General features: G+C 44.4%; 2 protein-coding genes across 4 annotated transcripts in view; one reads left to right on the top strand and one right to left on the bottom strand.

Moving 5' to 3' along the window:
• The window catches only part of DOCK4 (dedicator of cytokinesis 4), a 245,960-nt gene extending 235,964 nt beyond the window's left edge, over nt 1-9,996 (bottom strand). For both annotated transcript variants that reach the window (XM_035128338.3, XM_035128339.3), the window contains exon 1: nt 9,669-9,996. In XM_035128338.3, coding sequence (XP_034984229.2) covers nt 9,669-9,705 — 37 coding nt within the window. In that variant the 5' untranslated portion in view covers nt 9,706-9,996. The remainder of the gene's footprint in view (nt 1-9,668) is intronic.
• A 108-nt stretch (nt 9,997-10,104) lies between these two features.
• Nucleotides 10,105-20,226, top strand: part of ZNF277 (zinc finger protein 277) — a 39,914-nt gene continuing 29,792 nt past the window's right edge. Inside the window, exon 1 of one of the 2 annotated variants that reach the window (XM_035128020.3) lies at nt 10,105-10,326. In XM_035128020.3, the coding sequence (XP_034983911.3) occupies nt 10,284-10,326 (43 nt within the window). In that variant the 5' untranslated portion in view covers nt 10,105-10,283. Of the gene's footprint in view, nt 10,837-20,226 lie in introns of both variants that reach the window. The other variant, XM_088651744.1, reaches the window with a different exon arrangement.

Raw genomic sequence — 20,226 nt, 5'->3', positions numbered from 1 at the left:
CAGCAGTACATTCATTATCAACTTTGTATGTTTGTTATAAGAAGTGCACCTAGACATTCTGTTGTTGCGCCCATAACCTAGGTTTAAGGTGCCTTTTAGCTCCTAGCTTTCACATCTCAGTTTCTAACACTGCATGCAACAGGGCACAAGTTAAGCATGGATGTTATATGTTTGTTTGTTTGTTTTTCCTATTTGGAGAAGCGCCACACAATCGCCTTGCATAAGATGTCCTGGGAACACTACCGGTAAGTGGCTTTGAAGGGTGGGATATACAGTATGATTTAATGCTTGTACTGTCCTCTGCACAAACCAGAAGAAAATAACAGCATGTACAGTAAATAAAGTGGAATATAGTTCATGCTGAAATGTCAAGTGTCCATTTTCTACATATGGAAAAAGGCTGTTCAACTTTTTGGGAACAAACTAAAGCCACATTGGTCCACCTAGTGAAAGATTATAATAAGTGCTATATTCATCGCTGGTTCATCACCTTTTGCAAATTCAGTTCTGAAGGAATATGGCATAACCACATATTTCTACATTCCACAAACAGAAGTGCTGTGCTAGTGATACAGTTGACAGAGAAGATAGTAGCAGGTCAGGGATACGCACGCTAATTTAAAGTGGCAACTCTGAACAAACAGTAATTATACCTGACTGGGTAATATAAAGACAGGTTTAAAAAAAAGGAACATTGACATTCTACCTTGAGGTATTTTGTTTCCTGGATTCTATCCTCTTGCTACACTGAAGGTATATGCACCCAGTATACCTTCAATAGGAAACTCTAATGAGACAGTGAAATACTGAGAAAAGAACACTGCCCTGTAGCTTTTACATCGTATGTAAATTGAAAGTGTGCTCAACTGTTTCAGTTATTAAAGATTCTTTGGTCTTTCATGCCAACACCCACCAAGGGCAAACGTTTTAGTGTTGGTGCACTGAACAAACTTTAAATCAGGCAACTATAACTGTCTGCCACACAAGCAGAGCAGAATATTTCAACTCCTTGCCATCGTGCTACTATGGTACATGGGAATAAGTTCTTCCTGTAAGGGATTTAATCCAATGAGTATATACCGGGTATGTGCACAAGTAGTTCAGATGTGCGCTCAATAGAGTTAATATGTAATGTTAAACAAGTGTACCGCCTCTGCACGAAACACACTCATTTATTTATTTATTTATTTAGGAGGACACCCCCCCCTTCTCTGCCCTTCACCACAAGGTCCCAGTGCAGATTATAGCCATATAAGCATACACTATTAAAATCCAACAGAACAATTTAACTGAGGGATATACATCAGACTGTAGAGATGGTACCGTATCACAGAAATTTAAATAGTCAATGGGCATGGTAAAGAAATGAATCTTCAGCAAATGACATGAAGATAAATGACACATGTCTAATGTAAGTGCCACATTTTGGAAGCCCTCTCCCAGGCCATAATCTCCCATGCTTGCAAGGGTGGTGGAGCTACCAAGAGGCCACCACCTGAGCTGAACTGTAAAAATAAACAGGCATACACTCTTTCATACAAACACCTGTACACGTGTACAGACCTGTGTTCAGTGTAACATGCGGACAAGCCTATATCATCTCTGGGTGAGAGTTTTGTTTCTGTTTGGGCTCAGTGAAATCTCACAGAAGGTTGATAAGATACCTTGTGGCATGCATCTGCATTTATTAGCTCCACGTATCCCTTGTGAATTATGGTGCTGGAGGAGACTCTTGAGAGTCCCATGGACTGCTAGAAGATCAAACCTATCCATTCTTAAGGAAATCAGCCCTGAGTGCTCCCTGGAAGGACAGATCGTGAAGCTGAGGCTCCAATACTTTGGCCACCTCATGAGAAGAGAAGAATCCTTGGAAAAGACCCTGATGTTGGGAAAGATTGAGGGCACTAGGAGAAGGGGACGACAGAGGACGAGATGGTTGGACAGTGTTCTCGAAGCTACGAACATGAGTTTGACCAAACTGCGGGAGGCAGTGCAAGACAGGAGTGCCTGGCGTGCTATGGTCCATGGGGTCACGAAGAGTCGGACACGACTAAACGACTAAACAACAACAACATCCCTTGTGTCACCCATTCCTTCCTTCCCTCTGTTATGTCCCCTTGCTGACTTGCTTAACAATATCAACTCTAGAGAAGGAGCAAGCTTTTCAGTGAAGGTGTTCATGCACTCATCTGCAAGTCACCAAGTGAGGAGACACCAAGTAGCACCCCATGAATGTATGAACCAGCTTTATGGAGGAAAAGATGCTAGATAAGTTGCTTCTTGTGATAAGATGGCTAATTAAAACAACATGAAAAAGAAGCATATTTTCAGGATTAAAGTACTGTATAAACTACACGGATGGCCCCTTACAGAAAATGATTCTGTCCAATTGATAATGCAGAGGTCCACATGGTGACGGTCAGGGTTGGGTGCCAGATGAAGGTCAGCAATAACTCACAGTGTTAGTGAAGTTAACTCTTTATTCAAAGAAACACGTGGCGCAGGAGGCCAGGACTAGTGAGCACAGCAACTTTTCCTGGTATTACACCAATGAGATAGCTGTGAGAACTGAAGGTCCCCACCTTCCCACAGCTTTCCTCATCCCTCGAGTCCTTCCCAAGCAATCTGAGACTTTGTAAATGCATCTGTATTTGCTCCACCCTCTTCATACTGCTTCTGGTTCTGGGAGACCAGGGGGGGAGGGGAACTGGTCTCAGCAGGAAGGGGAGACACCCATGCCTCTTCACCAGCCTCCCTCCTCTCTGCCTCGCTCCTCTCCTGTTTCGGCTTCAGATTCTGGACTTCTCTCTTGCACAGCCTCTTCCCTCTGACCACTCGTCGTCATCCCACCACCAATCCCCTGGCTCTGGTCTTCTTCTCCTGGGGGTTGCCTTGGGGGGTTTCCCAGCAGGTGTGCCTCCCACCATTCCTCTGCATCCAGTCAGTCCATGACATCAACTCTCTGAATAATAATAAAAAATGTTGCATGCAAATGTTCAATGCTGAAGTGTTACCCTGGGCATTGCTTCAACTTCTGACTCTTAAATTAAAAACTTAAATTATGTATGTTCCTGTTCAAAGCAGAGACATCACCTTGCCGACAAAGGTCCGTATAGTTAAAGCTATGGTTTTCCCAGTAGTGATGTATGGAAGTGAGAGTTGGACCATAAAGAAGGCTGATCGCCGAAGAATTGATGCTTTTGAATTATGGTGCTGGAGGAGACTCTTGAGAGTCCCATGGACTGCAAGAAGATCAAACCTATCCATTCTTAAGGAAATCAGCCCTGAGTGCTCCCTGGAAGGACAGATCGTGAAGCTGAGGCTCCAATACTTTGGCCACCTCATGAGAAGAGAAGAATCCTTGGAAAAGACCCTGATGTTGGGAAAGATTGAGGGCACTAGGAGAAGGGGACGACAGAGGACAAGATGGTTGGACAGTGTTCTCGAAGCTACGAACATGAGTTTGACCAAACTGCGGGAGGCAGTGCAAGACAGGAGTGCCTGGCGTGCTCTGGTCCATGGGGTCACGAAGAGTCGGACACGACTAAACAACAACAACAACAATGTTCCTGTTCAACATTGAGATTTGAGGACGCCAGCTATGTTCTAGTGAAAAGAAATGATTATTCCATGTGGTTTTATAAATCTTCACACATGGAATAGATGCTACTTGATCTGCCAACCTTCCAAGCCTAAAGCAAATTTGATGTAATTAACTGACTTATGGGCTGCATAACTGTTACAAAAAAATGAAAGAAGCAAAATGGGAGCCCCTGTCGGTGCTTTCACTCCTGAGCCATGAACAGCAGCAGAGGGCAGGAACAGAACTGCTCACTATAATAATGATCACCTTAATGCATAGTGACTGTGTGTAACACAACCTGTTAAAACCCTGCAAATTAACTCTTCTGTTAAGTCCTGAGTATCCATTTTAAAAACACAGGACTGCCCTTATTGCAATGCTGCCTGCCTTCCCCCTTCCCCCAATCATAAAGGTTTTATCAGATATTAAGACTCATTTGCATAATGTAATAAAACTGAACAGTTCATGTTACATGTGCTATGCTATCATATTGTCAGGGTCATATTTTTTCATTACTTAGTATAATACTGCTCAATTTCTTGAGGAGATCAGATTTTATATCAAATTTGGTTCCATGTGCACTTTCCTTCCTATAAATAAACTATCTTGCATATTTTCAGTATATGATTTCACCATCAACAGAGGGAAAAGATGTTAGTCACTTTTTATATGGTACTTTTTACCTGAATTGCAATAACACCAGAAGATGTATAAACCTTCTTCCTTCCACTGGAATAACTTCCTTTTTTTTTTTACAATCTCACTAGAAGTTTCATTGAAAACTTTAAATACTTTGCACACATGTTACATGACTTCCCAGTTGGGAACCTGGACAATATGAACCAATGGAGAGTTTGATACAGAACATTTTCCCCCGCCATTGGAATAACTTCTATCCATATCATCATATCTATATATTTTTGTTGGTGTCAGACGATTTTAACTGTACGTATTTGCAAGTAAAACTGCAAACAGTGGTACCTCAACTTACGAATTACGACTTACGAGTGGGGGTAATGGCCGCGCGCTTACGAATGTCTCGACATCCGGAAAAAAAACCGTGGCGGTTTTAGATAGGGATTTTTCGACTTACGAATTTTTAGATAGGGTTGCTTTGACTCACGAATTTTTTCGTTTTCACTGCATTCCTATGGGAAAATCGCATTTCCAATGGCGTTTTTCAACTTACGAATTTTTCGACTTACAAAGGTGCCTTCGGAACAGATTAAATTTGTAAGTTGAGGCACCACTGTACTTTGTTTTGCTTAAAGCCACCAAGGAAGTAACATGGAACTGTCAGGTTTTGAGAGCACCAGAAATGATCACTACTGGCAAAAGATTACACTTCGAAAATCAAGAAAATAACAGCCCAACAGCAAAAAATTTATCAAGAGTCTCTCAATTTGCACTTTCAAAGACAGGGTCTGAGTAAACAGACAAATCAGGAAAAGAGCCTGTTTAGAAAAAGAATGAGGTGTAAACATCCTATGATGGGAAGGTTCTCTCCTTTGCAATTGTCTTTCCCATAGTTTTCCTCTTCCATAATGAGCAAAACAAGTGACCCAGCCGACCTGTGGCCATGGGTACTTTTTCTTGAGATTCTTCAATAACTAGGATTTCTATACTGAATAAGTAACATGACCAGCTGTATTTAAATTTCAGTGCATTAAAACATGAAGCTAAATTCTGGATCAGCTGAAGTGCAAGGGAATTTGGGAGATATCACTTCCATTTGGCAAAATAAGCAGAGACAGATGAGTCTCTCATCACTTTTAATAGATAACAACTTAATCCTCTAATCTAAGAGAAGGCCATGCACAGCTCATAGGCTGAACAGCTCATAGGCTATATCCAGCCAGCCAAGGTTTCGCCTTCTGCTTCCACAACAAAATCCAGCTTTCCCCACCGTCTGTGCCTATGATGCTTAAAATCAAAACCAAAATTATTAAATGAGGCCCCAGGCCATTATCTTAGCTACCTCACCTCTGGTAAAAGAGACCAACCCATTGAACTAACCAATGAGGAAAGTAAATTTAAATGACATTGGTTTCACATTGGCCAGCTCCAAATTCTTCCCCAGATACAACCACTGTCAATTTCAAGAAGAACACATTCCACACTTGTTTCACCTAGTGTTTGGCTAGTCGACTTTCAGCTAAAAGCCATGACTTACAAAATAACTCTACAAAATGTTCAGTGGCCATGTTCCATGTTAAAATTAGATTAATAAGTAGACTTTAGGAGCACCTGTTTAGAGTCAAATTACCAATGAGTCTCTGAACTCATGTCAACTTTCAGTTTGCTGATATATTCAAGAAATGAATTGAGATTGGTGTGAGCTGAAGGAGAACTAAATATCTCACACAAAAATTACAGCTTCCAGATTAATTGTATGGACATATTTCATGGGCTGAGTTCCATACCAGACACACTGAGCAGAATCATGGGGGGACAGGATTAAGCTCAATACATACTCTAAAGGGCAACAACCCTATAGCATTAGCCCCCTTGGACATGCAAAATTCAAATGATGGTGTTTGATGTAATTAATAAATAATAATAATAATAATAATAATAATAATAGATTATTTATACCCCACCCATCTGGCCGGGTTTCCCCAGCCACTCTGGGTGGCTTCCAACAAAATATTAAAATACAATGGTCTGTTAAACATTAAAAGCTTCCCTGTTTCAGTTTGTTATCACCTATTAGGTCCTCCTTAGGATGCACAGGCCCTTTCCACTCCAGGGTATTATGGGAGAATCCTCTATCCCTTCACATTATGAATGAATGTAAGCTCTAACTGGGCTGCAGGAACCTTAAAAAGACTCAGTACATTATTGTAGTCAAATTGTTAGGATAAAAAATGCTATGGTTTTAGCTTGGAGCTTTAGCAGACTAATAGCCAAACTGAACGCATGTTTATGGTCAACGTTGCTCATCTGCAAGTAAGTGTGCGTAAAATAACAAACTTAACTACAATTCTTATTTGCCTGGGAGAAAGCTAGACTGAAAACAAATTGGTCATAATTTGGGCAGAGGGAGGGCTCATAGTTACATACACAGTAATAGAGGAATCATATTTTTACTCATAGGTGTGTTCAAAGGAATTTACTCCTAGTGAATGAGTTTAGGATTGCAACCTAAGGCTGAATCTGTATACGTGCTTTTTTGGAATTAAGACCCATTGAACACACTGGGGCTTCGGTATGAATATATATAGTATTAGGGCTGTAATCCTAGGCAGATTTACTTAAACACATATTTAAGCCAGGCTCCATGGCTGCCATATGCACTCTTATTATGAAGCTAAATTCCATAAAGTCTAGAGGAACTCCATCTTGGAAGCTGCTGTCTAATGCTTACTACAGTATTTGGGAAGAAGTCCCACTGCACTCAGGAGGACATTACCTCTGAGCAAATATGCAGAGTATCAGGCTGTACACCAAGCAGGCAGCAAAAGCCTACTGAAAATCATGAACCCATATTTATAAAATACAGCTCTTATGTTTGCATGTAATAAGGGAGTTAACTACTTCCCATCACACACCACATCTCAGGATTCTTATGCTTCAACAGCAATTCATTTTAAGGTGAAAGCAAAGCCAGTCGCCTGTCTGGTGACTAACTGCGCTAATGAAGAGGTGCCTAAGGCCTCTTTCTGACAAATGTTCAGGCAATACACCAAAGCGATCACTGACTCAACATTGAAGCCATTCATAAGCCAGCACGTGTACTCCACTCAGCCAGTGACAATTGCCTGGTGCATTCTCCGTGTAGCACAGTGGCATATGCTGAAAGCAATTCAAGAAACAGAACCAAATATTTAGATCAGGAAAGGGCATGTTCAAAGGGTTTGGTTTTTTTCTCTTCAGGAAAGGGCATGTTGTATTTCCCCTGAGATCACAAGAATAATAGCTTAGCCACACTGTCACACCTTTTCCACTTAGACAGAGAGGAAGCAGACAACCAGAGCACAATATGAGGTTCGCTAGGGAGAGACATCTTTCAAGGAAAATGTTACGGTCCAGCAACTCTAGGTTGGGAATTCAGGTTGTGTGTGTGTGTGTGTTCCTTCCCATGAAATAACAAACTGCAGCAGTCAGATTGTTCTTTGTGTATGGAAAGTCTGTTTCAGTTGAGGGGGACCCTTTCAAAGTGTTTAAAAAAAAGCAAGCAAATGTTATAGCTTGAAATACTTGACCAATAATATCCCACATGCCATTCCAGGAAATACCAAAGTGGCTTTTCAATCCATGTGCATAGCTCAGTGTGTGTATTTCCCCCTCAAAGATCAATGGGAGGGCTAATCAATATCCAGCAGTCCAGCTGTGACTGGGTACATAAAGAAGTCAAGAAAATAAATCCCATCAATGATCTGTATAATTTAACATTTGGGTCAGAGAGCAGCATCTGGGATCATTTCCAAATGGAGCAGTTGCATGGCATGCGTCCTGGCTCCCGTGCTAATGGTTAAATACAGAGAGATCACACACACACATGTATACAGAAAGTCTTTGCATTCCAGCTGCATTTTTCGTTACATCGGCAATTCAGCATGCAGGCATACCCTCAAGATCAGAGCGAGCAACATTCTTGCCATGCCCTTCACCTGTAAAGCCAATCAAAGCAGCTGCTATTGGGGTGAACTAGTCAGCAACTACGAAACAAAACAATAAGCAATTCTTCATCACTTTGTCTGAAGCTGAAGAGACCCTGCAATCTCATCTCCAAAGCAGAGGTGGGCAAAATAACCCCATCGCCCATTGGCAACTGCTATCCAAAACCCATAGCAGGGAAGATATCCTTGATGTTCACATCATTTAGAAAGTAAATTTAAAATGAGGCACAATGTACGAAATAATTACTATCACAGGCTTAACATTTGTTTTCTTTTAAAAGGGAAAGCTTTCTATATGTCTGGCTGAAATTAATAGCCCCAAGTAGTATCAGAAGAATCTGGTGTAAGTGACTGGAAGGAGAGAGAAAATGCCAGCTTTAAATAGTCAACTGAGGCAAGTGTGTGTGTGTGTGTGTGTGTGTGTGTGTGTGTGTGTAAGGAGAGAGGAAAATCAGAAGAAAACCTACATGCCGCTGTTGGGAGGCGGGGTGAAGGGAAAGATGCGAAATTCCACATTCATCAGTCAACATCTAACGTCCTTTGTTGTTCACCTTTTGTAGAGAGGATGGAAGCAGCCTTTCCTCCTCCAACAGGATCGCAAGTTCCCCAACTGACAATACACCACCCTGTCTGTTTCCTTGGGCAATCCAAACACTTTTGTACTCCATTAAACCCGAGAACAAAAACACCACTACTGGAAGTAGGTTACTATCCAGATTAAAACAAAAACACTCCTCGGCCAACCCCAACACACCAACACACACACCACATCACATTCAGTCGCGCACTGGTGCCTCTCGCAATCTACACGAAAGATGGCAGCAGTTTTAGCCTGTCTTTAAATCCTATGCCAAAATACACATTTTCGCACAATCGAGAGCTGCTTAGTCTGCTTTTTCTTTTTTATCCAGGACGCCGAGAAGACTGAGGAAACCCCCCCGTTGTTGTTTTTAACGATGTTGCTTGCTTAATTGGATACATTGTTTGGATATCGCGTTGCATGCAGACTCTTTAAAGAAGCCACTTACTCTTCTTACCAGCAATGGTCGCCAATTATTATTTTTTAATAATAAGATAGATATCCAATCCTTCCCCGCCCCATTTGCTCCACATTTTCAAAACCACAAAAAGACACTTTTTTCCCCTGTGTGGTGTGTCTCTCTGCGTGTGTGATATGTTGAGGATGAGGAACGGGAAGGGAATGGATCTCATGCAATGATGGTCTTTCGCTTGCACCAAACAGCAGCATCCGACTGGAAAGTAAACAGAGCGATGCACGAATTGCCAAGATCAAGGTTGGAGGGAGCAAAAGGGTGCACAGTGGGTGCGAAGGATGGGTGCCTCGCCTTCTCCTCTCCCGACTCGCCCCCTTCGGAGCAGCAAGCAAGACCCGGGAAGGGCAAAGCGAGGACAATCCGAAGGGCGCCAAAGGAGGTCTCTTGAGGGGAGCTCTCCTCACTCACCCACTCCGTATTTCTCGTGCTCGGTGGGAATCCACATGCTCCAAAGAGTGAAGGCGGCTCTCGGTCCCTCTTGGCCAAACAAGAACAGGAGCAGCAGCAGCCGCGGCTCCCCTCCGCCTCAGAGCAACAGAAGCAGCAGAAGCAGCAACAGCAGCGACCGCCAAGCGGCGAGCCCCCTTTCCCCGGCGGCCAGCGCTCCCGCTCGCTTCTGTGCGCCTCAGCTCCGCTCCTCAGGCGACCGCGGAGAAGTCATTGTTCTGATTGACGGAGCGCAGCTCGCGCTCTGGGACAGCCGCCGCCAGCCCCGCCCCCTTGCCCCGCCTTCCCCTCTCGCTCTCCTCTTTCTCAACCCCCCGCCCCGCCATGAATTTTCAACTGCATGATGGGAAGTGTAGTCTTTCCGGAAAGCCACGCCTCCCGTTCCGCGCCGTGGATTATCGGGCAGAGCCCGCGGCCAAAACAAAAGACGGGGCCCGGCGCTCCCGACATCCCTTGCGACGGCGGCGTCGACGACGAGGGGCGCTTCGTCCTCTCCCATTGGCCCAGCCCGGTGGAATCCCCCGCGTGCCTGCGTAGCCACGCCGCGCGATATCCTCTCAGCTGCAGACCGTGGCCATGGCAACTCCCCAAGGCTCGGCGGAGCGGGCGAGGAAGAGCGGTGAGTTCCGGCGACCACGTTACAGCTGGTGGCTGCTTCATATGCTGTGTGCCGTCGTGACACTTGAGCCGTTTCCGTGGTTCATTAGAATCGTAGAGTTGGAGGGGTCACGAGGGTCATCTAGTCCAACCCCCTCCAATGCCGGAATATTTTGCCCAGCATGGAGCTGTTGGCAAGCTAGATCGCCACAGAGAGCGGGCTCTTTCTATATACGGTAGCTTTTCACCCAAATATATTTCTGAACCCTAGAAAGACAGGTAAATCAGAACTGTGGCTAGTCTCTGCCACTGCAGAGGGATTCAGGCTGTTACTCTCTGCACGCACTTGGAGTAAGCTCCACCAATCAGAGTGTGAAGTGTTTGGGAGTCAGTTCGCAAAGGACTGTGTTGTCAAGCTGCAGTTTCCTGAATGCTTGGGAGAAAACCCTGTTGAATGCCATCAGTCTTCCGAATAAACTTGGACTGTCAGGTGTATTTTGGGACGCTATGCCCAAGCTGTTGAAACAGAAAGGTGATGAATGTTATTTCTTTTTGCCGTGTATTTTACTTAGCTTGCACTTGCATTCCATCCTTGAAAGGCACATGCCTGTTTTCTAAAATCAATGAAGATGTGACGTTGGAATGGTATGTGCATGAGTTGAAGTAAAGGGAAATGGCTGGAAACAATTCCAGGATGAGCAAGTGTTTTCTACAAACATATGGCACCTTTGTCAGAAATTGGTTTAGCTTGCAGTGGCACATGCTTCAGATTCTTGAAGTACAGGAGGATGGGTAAAAGTTGTCCTGGATGACAAAATTTGGTGTTACTGAATCATAAGTATGCATTCCTGATATGGTCAGTTGGTCTCCCAAGTGCTTATGCACTGTTGCACATTCCTGCAGATTTTTATAAAAGGCCATGCCTCAGGAAGATGAAATCCCATTCTGTAATGAAAGTCATAAGGAAAGAACTGGAACAAACTGCAAGACTTCAGTATGCCCACAGATCCTTGAGGAGCAACATTTCAGTGTGCTTTGATTTTCATTCCTTGAAAAGCAGTTTTTGCCTTTTTGTGTCCCATCTCTCTTCTTTTCAGGGCACTTGTTCTCCTAGTACAGTGGTACCTCGGTTTACAAACACAATTGGTTCCGGAAGTCTGTACTTAACCTGAAGCGTACTTAACCTGAAGCGAACTTTCCCATTGAAAGTAATGGAAAGTGGATTAATCCGTTCTAGACGGTCCATGGAGTACTTAAACTGAAGCGTACTTAACCCAAGGTATGAGTGTAATTGGTTCTGGAAGTCCATACTTAACCTGAAGCATACTTAACCTGAAGCGAACTTTCCCACTGAAAGTAATGGAAAGTGGATTAATCCGTTCCAGACAGGTCCGCGGAGTACTTAAACTGAAAATACTCAAACCGAGGTGTACTTAAACCGAGGTATGACTGTAATCTCTAGATCTTGCTTCCCTTTCCCACTGTGCTTCCGGGGAATCCTGCTCCTGTGTCTGATTGTAATCAATCTGGCAATGTGGTAGGGAAGCAGAAGAAAACAACCTGCTTGTAAACAACAGCACTATGTTACAGCAGCTCAGTTCTATCACAGATGAACACAAAAAAGGGTTTGTTTGAATTATTTCTATGCCACTCTATACGGTATATTTTTTTGGAGGGGGAAACTTCTAATTTACAGCATATTTATGTTATCTGTTTATGCCAGTGGTTATGCCAGTGGAATGTCATCTGATGTTTAATGAGTCAGTGTGATAATTAAATGGATGGTGACATGCCTTCGATCAGAGAAATCTGGATTCAAATCCCCATTCTGCTATTAAGTTCACTGAGTGGCTTTTGACATTCTAACCCTAACTTGTCTTAGAGCTGATTTAGTGGTGACAGGAAGTCATCAGTTCAAACCTTGTCTCAGCCATGAACTCACTAAGTGGCTTCAGGCAAGCTATCATTCTCTTTCATACTTTCCATCTCCTTATACACATCTTGCATCTCACCATCGTTTGTTGTGAAGATAAGTGTAGTGTATGTCAAGCACATACTGACCGGGACTGATGGGAGTTGTACAAAACAACTGGAAAAGCCAGGTTGGCAAAAGAGAGGGGCCCAGGTGTTGATCCATTTCATACTTCAGCAGTATTATCAGCTGTGTTAAGGCCGGAGTAAACTCATTGAAAGCTCTCAGATTCCAAAGCCTTCTTGTTCCCCTGCCATAAAGGACCCTTAGGAATATCTGGTCTTGGCTGTGCTTCCAGCTAACATTGCAATTTAGGATGTTTCCGGGCTTGTGACTTTTCAAAATTGTCTTTAGAAGTAAAAACAATATCTTCCCTACTAAAAAACCTTAGCAGGTGTTTTAGGCACATTCTTTTAGTGCAGTTCCGTTAGAAGGGTAATGATTACAAGCAGAAGTGATTATGTCTGAAATAGCTTTTCTAATTAAATTCCAAGCTCCAGTTATTATCACTACCAAAATTGGGTTTCTTAAAATAGTAGATGTTAATTATACTGAATTAAAATCATACGAATACATCTTTATCATACAAGTAAAACGTTTTAAAGTTATTATCTGATAACTGTACTAAGTGTTATGGATGGTTGGAAGCAAGAGCGTCTAGTATCCAACAAATGGGGAGGAAAACAAGCTTCCTGCACCCAATCATTTCCTATATAATATCTTATACATGGGTTTCAAACATCTCTACTTGGGTTTTATGTCCATTATATTTGACTTGCACAACAACACCCATTAATTATTAGCGTTTGTCCCTGCTCCTGCTTTTCTAACAATTATCTAGAATTTAGAAGTAACTACCAAATAATAAGACATCACCTTTGTTGTAGCATAGTTAGAAGTGCCATTTTATTTTATTTTTTAAAAAACTTAAGCCCTGCTACAGGGAAGTAGTATTGAAAGTGTACATGTGCCACCAAGATACATAGCCCCAGATACAACAGGAATATAGTCTGGAGGTAACGATCATACCTACTGATTACCTGAGAACCCCTGCCCCCACTACATACCATTTCATATTGTAGTGGTATTTTCCCCCTTCTTTTTGATAAATCCCATTCCACAATACGTGATTTGGGGTCACGTAGGTGGTGGCACCACAAGCACAGAATGCCCTTTCTAGGGAAGTCGAGCAGTCCGCTTCATATATTGATTCTTGGCAGAGTGTAAACAAAAAACTTGTGTTTTTTAGCATCAAATAACACAAGACTATGTATGCCTATGCTTTTCCTGGGTTAAGATTATCGGATTACAATTTTAATATAGGAATGGTGTATGGTATATTTCAACACAATTAAACCTTATTATTTAAGCAGGGGTAATTTTAGGGAAGTGTATCTTGTTGGGGCTAAAACAGCTGCGCTGGCTGAGGATCCCTTTCAGAGTACAATTCAAAGGGCTCATGCCTATCCTTAAAGCAGGGGTAGGGAACCTCAGGCCTAGGGAACGAATTCAGCACTTGAGGCCTCACTGTCTGTCCCCCTGGATTCTCCCTTGGCCATATCCACTCCTTGCTCCCTATCATTTGCTTGCTCCACACCCACCATGTTTTTACCTGATTGGAATGTGTTACTGAACTCGGATAATGTTATTTGCCTGCCTGGGTGGAGATTAGGGGCGTATATGTGAGTAGGTACCGAGACGTGCAAAGGTAAAACTTGCAAACTTGCAACCACTGCGCTGTCCACTTCTGTGGCTGGTTCTGTCACTACTGGCATGTAGCCCTCAGAAGATGTCATGGACTGGATGCGTGCAGAGCACTGGTGGAAGGCACCAGCCAGGGAATCCCCAGGGGGAGAAAGCTCAGAGCCAGCCAACTGGTAGTGGGTTGAGCATGAGTGGTCAGAAGGAGAAGGAGCAGACCGGGAGGCGGAGGTGTCAGAGGCAAAAGTGGCAACAGGGTTTAGTGAGAAGGAAGAGGCTGCGGCAGAGCACAGTTCAGACTCCGAGGCAGAAGCTGGCAAGTCTCCCCCTTCTGCTGCGACCAGCTTGCCTCCCCCCTGGTCTCCTAGAACACGCAGAGAAATGAAACGATTGTGTGCCGATACAACCTGAGGCTGCTTGAGAAAGACTCTGAAGAGGAGGAGTCCTAGTGGGCACTAGGAAGGCGGGGACCTTCAAGTCCTCGCAGCTGCTTCATTGGGACAAGACCTCCCAGAAAGTTGATGAGACCACTAGGCCAGAGTAGTGGTTTGTTCCCTTGAATAAATAATTAACTTCACTGGCCTCAGTTGATTTATTGTTTTGCTAACCTACCTCTGACTCAGCTCTGGCAAACTGCATAGCTGCCAAGTTTCCCCTTTTCTCGCGAGGAAGCCTATTCAGCATAAGGGAAAATCCCTTTAAAAAAGGGATAACTTGGCAGCTATGCAAAGTGATGCTCAGAAGGGAGAGAGAGCTCAGTTGGTAGAGCACGAGACTCTTAATCTCAGGGTTATGGATTCCAGCTCCACGTTGGGTGAAAGATACCTGCATTGCAGGGGGTTGGACTAGATGTTCCTTGTGGCCCCTTAAACTCATATGATTTTATGAATTCATCTTATTCAGGAATGTAGCCCTCAAGCTGTGGAAGATGCCCCACCGCTCCTTTAATGCCTTATATGGCTTGGTCCTTGGCTGGTGCTTCTCCTACATCAACCTTCTTGCACACTGAGGTCATCTTCAGACAGCCTTTTCTAGCGCCTTTGAAGGGTCCTCGAGTGACACTAGACAAAGCATCATTTCAGCTATTGTGCCCTGTTTCCGGAATGCTCTCCCGGAAGGCTTGCCCGAAAATCTAGTGTTTTTCGGCACCCAGGAGACAACCCAGGTTCTTTAAGGGCAGTAGTAAACAAGATGATATCTGTAGAATTGGGGCCTTTTAAAAAAATAGGTGCAGGGGAGCCCTGTTCCAGACTGCTGTGGGTAAGGCACAGGGACTTCCTGCCCCTTGCATCTGATGATCTGAAATATTTCCCCCCCAATGTAGATAGCAGGCATGAGAGGTAAAATCTGGAGCAAGACTATAGAGTGTGTGTGTGTGTGTGTGTGTGTGTGTGTCGCACACACCCCACCCCACAAACTATTGTCCCAATCTGGAGCAGGAGCTGCTGTTTGGCTTTTAGAAAGTCATTTACACAAATGCTAATTGCATGAATGCTCATCTGGTTTGGCCCTTAAATATGGCTTGTGCTGATTTTTAATTTCGCTGCTGGTTAGTTGTTTTGTTTTTTTACTGTTTTTCTCTCGTATTGTAGTGTTGGTATTATTGTTTCTATTTTGATTGCTTTAATATTACTGTAAGCCGCACTGGGAGTGCTAGCACTGAAGGGTTGCTTGCCTAAACACATGTGACATTCAAGGAGCTTATGGGAATTCCTGAATGACTCTCATACAACAATTTTTATTATTATTATTGTTTTACAATTGCCTTGAGGAGTTTTTTTTTTACTAGAATAGCAATGAATTAAACTTTCATGTTTAAAGCAAAGATATGTCTCTTTCCTCTCACCCACTCCCTTTTTACCAGGCAGATTGGTAATGGAAAAATAGATTTAACTATAACCTGCCAAATTACCTGTATTTAAGCATTTGCGATATATGAGAATATGAATGCATTGGCTATCTAGGGCTATCTGGGGAAAGGCCAGGAAATGGGGTATAGATGAGATCTGCTGGTGGTCTCACTGCAGAACAAATCACTTTTGGGAGAGTGCTAACCTAAAACCCATTTTATAAACTGATTCAAAGGTTTTTATACATCTTCTGGGACATCTCTGGATCAGGAGATAAAACTCTCCCTGCTCTTCAGAGATCCTTTCTAAAGGGTATCCAGAGAGATCTTTTATCTCTGATCTTGTTGATAAGCACCACAGCACAGAGATAGAACATAAAATAAAGCCCCTAGGCTATTCTTTAAAAATAAAAGTGAGCATCACAAGCATCACACACACAAACATCACAATGCTGGAGGATGGATGAATTGATTGGGGGGCATATAGAGGTGGGTGGAAAGGCAGAATTCCCTATTGCCACACCCAAGCACTGCAGCATTAAAACAAAAACTCCTAGCAGCAGTCTGAACTGACATAGTCTAGGGCAAGGGTGTCAAACACAAGGCCCGGGGGCCTAATCCAGCCCGCCAGACCTCGTCATGTGGCCCGCGTAGCCGCCGCCGACAATAACCACTGAGAGTAGTTCTGGAGCCTGCGATTGGCCAAGGTTCAAAACCGGGGGCGGGGCTGCAGGCGGAGGCCGGGGCGCTGGAGCCGCGCTGACGGCCTTGGCCAGGGAATTTCAATTTCGAATGAGGCTGAGGGAGGCGGTGGCACAGCGGCCAGACGGGGAAGTGAGATGCAGGAGGAGGAGGAGGAAGCCCGCCGAGGAGGTAGGAAAGCCCTACAGGTGCCGCCGGCAAAGTTGGTGCCGGGACGGAGCAGCGCTGGATTTTTTTTTTTGCGGGCTATACTGTTGTCCCCGAGAGCGAGTGAGGCGGCACTAGGGAGCCGCCGCCCGCCGCTTCCCTTCCTCTCCTCGGCTGCATCCGGGAGGTGGGCAAGCGAGTGGGCGAAAGGGACACGGAGTGAGCCTGAGGGGGAAGTAGGCGAAGTGCAACAGTCGCTCTCTTGATGGAGCCGGGTTTCTCTTCCCTCTTGCCCCGTTTTCTCCTCATAGACACTCGGGAGGGTGCCTGGCTTTTGCTCTGCCCCCCACCCCCGAGCTGCCCTTTGGCTTCTCAGTTCCGGCGGAGCTGCTCCCCGGGGGGCGGCCAGGAGGGAGGCGGCGGCGGCACGGGTTCCTGCTCTTCCCGCTCTGCCGCCGCCTCCTCTCAGCCCCTCGTGATGTAGGGCTCCAGATGGAGTCGCCTCGCGGTTTGAGTAGGTGGGAGGGGAAATTTGGGGGGGGGGGTTTCAAGCCTCCTCCGCCTGCAGTCCCGGTAGGGAGAGGCGGCGGCAAAGACGACAACAGTGCGGGTGGGGGGAAGAGCAGCTCTGAGGCGAAGATGCACGTCCGCTGGGGCTGCCGCCGCCTTCCTCCTCGGGAAATCCGCTGCCCTCCCTCAGCGCGAGGGGAAGGGACTCTGGTGCTGAGGAGGGAGGATGCAAAAGCAAAGCAGGGAGTTGGCGCTGCACCGCATGTTCCTGCCCCTCTCCAAAGCATGGGGTGGGTTGCAGCGTGTGGCATCCTGCCTAGCGGGGTTTGGGTGTGCGCAGGGCGGGAGAGGGAAGCCCTCTTTCCACCTGCAGGTTTTTAATCCCAGCAGTGGCTTTCTCCTTCCTGCCGAAGGTTTAGTTGAGCCCCCCCCCCCCCGGAAGCCGCCGATACCCACCTTTTGTTCAAATTTCCCTCGTTTACATCCCCTCCCACACACACACCACGACGCAGGAATGTGATCCGCGTGGGGGCGGGAATGAGCTTACATTATTACAAAAAACAGTAATAATTGAATGCAGTGACAATAATTTATGATAATAAAGAGTGGACACATAGTCCTACAGACACAACCGGCCCTTTGAGGGTGACCAAACTGCTGATGCGGCCCCCGATGAATTTGAGTTTGACACCCCTGGTCTAGGGAAAGATTTTTCCTTTGATGCTGCTCCATGGAACTGACAATATTGAGGTCCAAAAATTTATAGAGTCAACAGTGATTGCCCTGGTTTAATCCTGGGGTGCCCAGTGTGGAGAAGGAATTAAGAGTTGGGCTTTTCCCTTTCTTTCTTTCTTTCTTTCTTTCTTTCTTTCTTTCTTTCTTTCTCTCTCTCTCTCTCTCTCTCTCTCTCTCTCTCTCTTTCTTTCTTTCTTTCTTTGCAAGGGGTTTGCCTCCCTATGTTTTTTTTGTTTTGGGTGAGGTGTTCTAGGTTTGTTTGTCTGAGAGGGGGGAGGAATCTATAATTTTGGTGAGATGGGTGTTTTGTTGTCCCCACCCAAGGAAATTTCATAGATTTCCAAATATACCCGTGCGCCCCAAAGGTTGCAGATTTCTGGGTTGACCTGTGGCAAACTACAGTGGTGCCTCGCAAGACGAATTTAATTCTGCGAGTCAATTTGTTTTGCGAAAAAATTGTCTTGCGAATCGCAGTTTCCTATAGGAATGCATTGAAATTTCTTTTTTTTGCCCATAGGAACGCATTAATTAAATTTCAATGCATTCCTATGGGAAACTGCGATTCCCAAGACGAATTTTTCGCAAAAAAAAATTCGTCTTGCGAGTCACCATCAGATCGTCTGGCAAATTCGTCTGGCAGGGCATTCGTCTTGCGAGGTACCACTGTATTAGTTCTTCTGTCTGTTGTGCACTGTATAAAGGGGGTGTGATATACAAAAATACACGTGAAACTTAAATGGAAATGAGCTCAAAGCCAAATATTGAATTTATTTATTTTGAAACAGATATCCCAGGTTTACTGGCTTCATTCAGATAATATATGATGCATTTGTTTTCAAAATCTCCTGGAACATATTGCATAGAAATATTTTCACTAGCGGAGGGAAAAAATCTTTTGTGCTTCTAAAATTTTACTGAAGCTTGCCAAAAGAGCTGAGTTTGAGAATGAGATGCAAGACTTGAAGCCGCTACCAATCTTGTTTCCTAATGAAGTAGAAACTACTGTTGTGAGCATTGGAACTAAAGGGCCAGGTTGCTAGAATTGCCACTATGAAACAAAGGCACTCAAGATTGGAATGAAGGAAGCATAATAGCATGCCAATAAAATAGTCGGCTTTATTCAAAGCTTCAGTGACACAGAATTAAACAGGATCTATGCTGCTTCAATTGAGACAGCCACTCGTGCAGAAAGACCACACTGTCTTATTCTGTGTTTAACGTTTGCTTTGAGAAACAGAGTTGGTGCACCATTTCTGCCCTCCAGAGAGAACCTACGATAAATCAGAAAGTGAGGTTTCTGATCAAGGAGACCTATGTGGTAAATAATATAATGGGATGTATATCCATATTGTGTGTAACACACTCAAGTGGCCTCCTATACCACCCTCCTTTGTTAATGCAAACGGTTGTTGTAACTAAAATAGTATGATTTTCAGGGTTAATCAGCTTAGGTACCGGTACTAGGTTTGTGCTGTTGGCCATGGATATGTTTGTGTTCCATGTTTGGCACCATGGTTTTGTGACCAGAAAGGAAGAAATGTAAGATGCTAATAACTTGGGAGCTTTCGGAACTAGAAAAAGGAATACTTAGAAAGAGTTGTAAGGAGCTTTTGTTCCAGAATTGGCCATTACCCAGGGGGGAAATAGTTTTTGATTTGGAAGCCATAAATAAGAGCATTTTCTAACCAGGTCTCACCCTCTTTTTATCAACTGAATAAGGGAAAAGGAGGGGGGAATAAAAAAAGATGGAGCTACAGATGTTTCCTTGAGCTAGTGGTTCAGTTGCAGCTTAACCAGCGTCCGAATACATGAATATAGAACGTTTTTTGGTGGTATCCATCCACTTAGTATCGGAAAAACAAGATTTCCCTCTTTTATAAATTCTGGTGTCTTGCTACTGATGGGAGCTCTTTGGCAGAGGACCCTCAGTCGCCCTCCTAACCTGGAAGAAGTGGAGTATGCAAAGTGATGATCTTGGCCTGCATCAGATCCTCTTGAAAGCAAAAATAATATCGCTGTCAAGATGATGCACCCTCTGCTGATCTGTGAAGGCCCAGCCTTGCCATTTTTTGGAGCAGGCCCCGCCTTTTAACCAAACAGTTTGTGGCAGTTTTGATCTGTATTGGTAATTTACATCACTGTAGCTCAATGATAGAGCACGTACACTAGATGCCTTCCATCGCTGGCATCTCCAGGCAGGGCTGGGAGAGACCCTGTCTAAATCACTGGAGAACTGCTGCCGAGGAGTGTGGAAAGTACTAAACTAGCTTCCCGTTGTATAAGGCAGTTGCTGTATTCCTTTATTT

Source organism: Zootoca vivipara, chromosome 9 (genome assembly GCF_965207765.1).
Source record: "Zootoca vivipara chromosome 9, rZooViv2.hap1.1, whole genome shotgun sequence".
In the NCBI taxonomy this organism is placed as follows: Eukaryota; Metazoa; Chordata; class Lepidosauria; order Squamata; family Lacertidae; genus Zootoca; species Zootoca vivipara.
The sequence above is the reverse complement of the archived record's forward strand: the minus strand, read 5'-3'. Positions and strand labels throughout refer to the sequence as shown.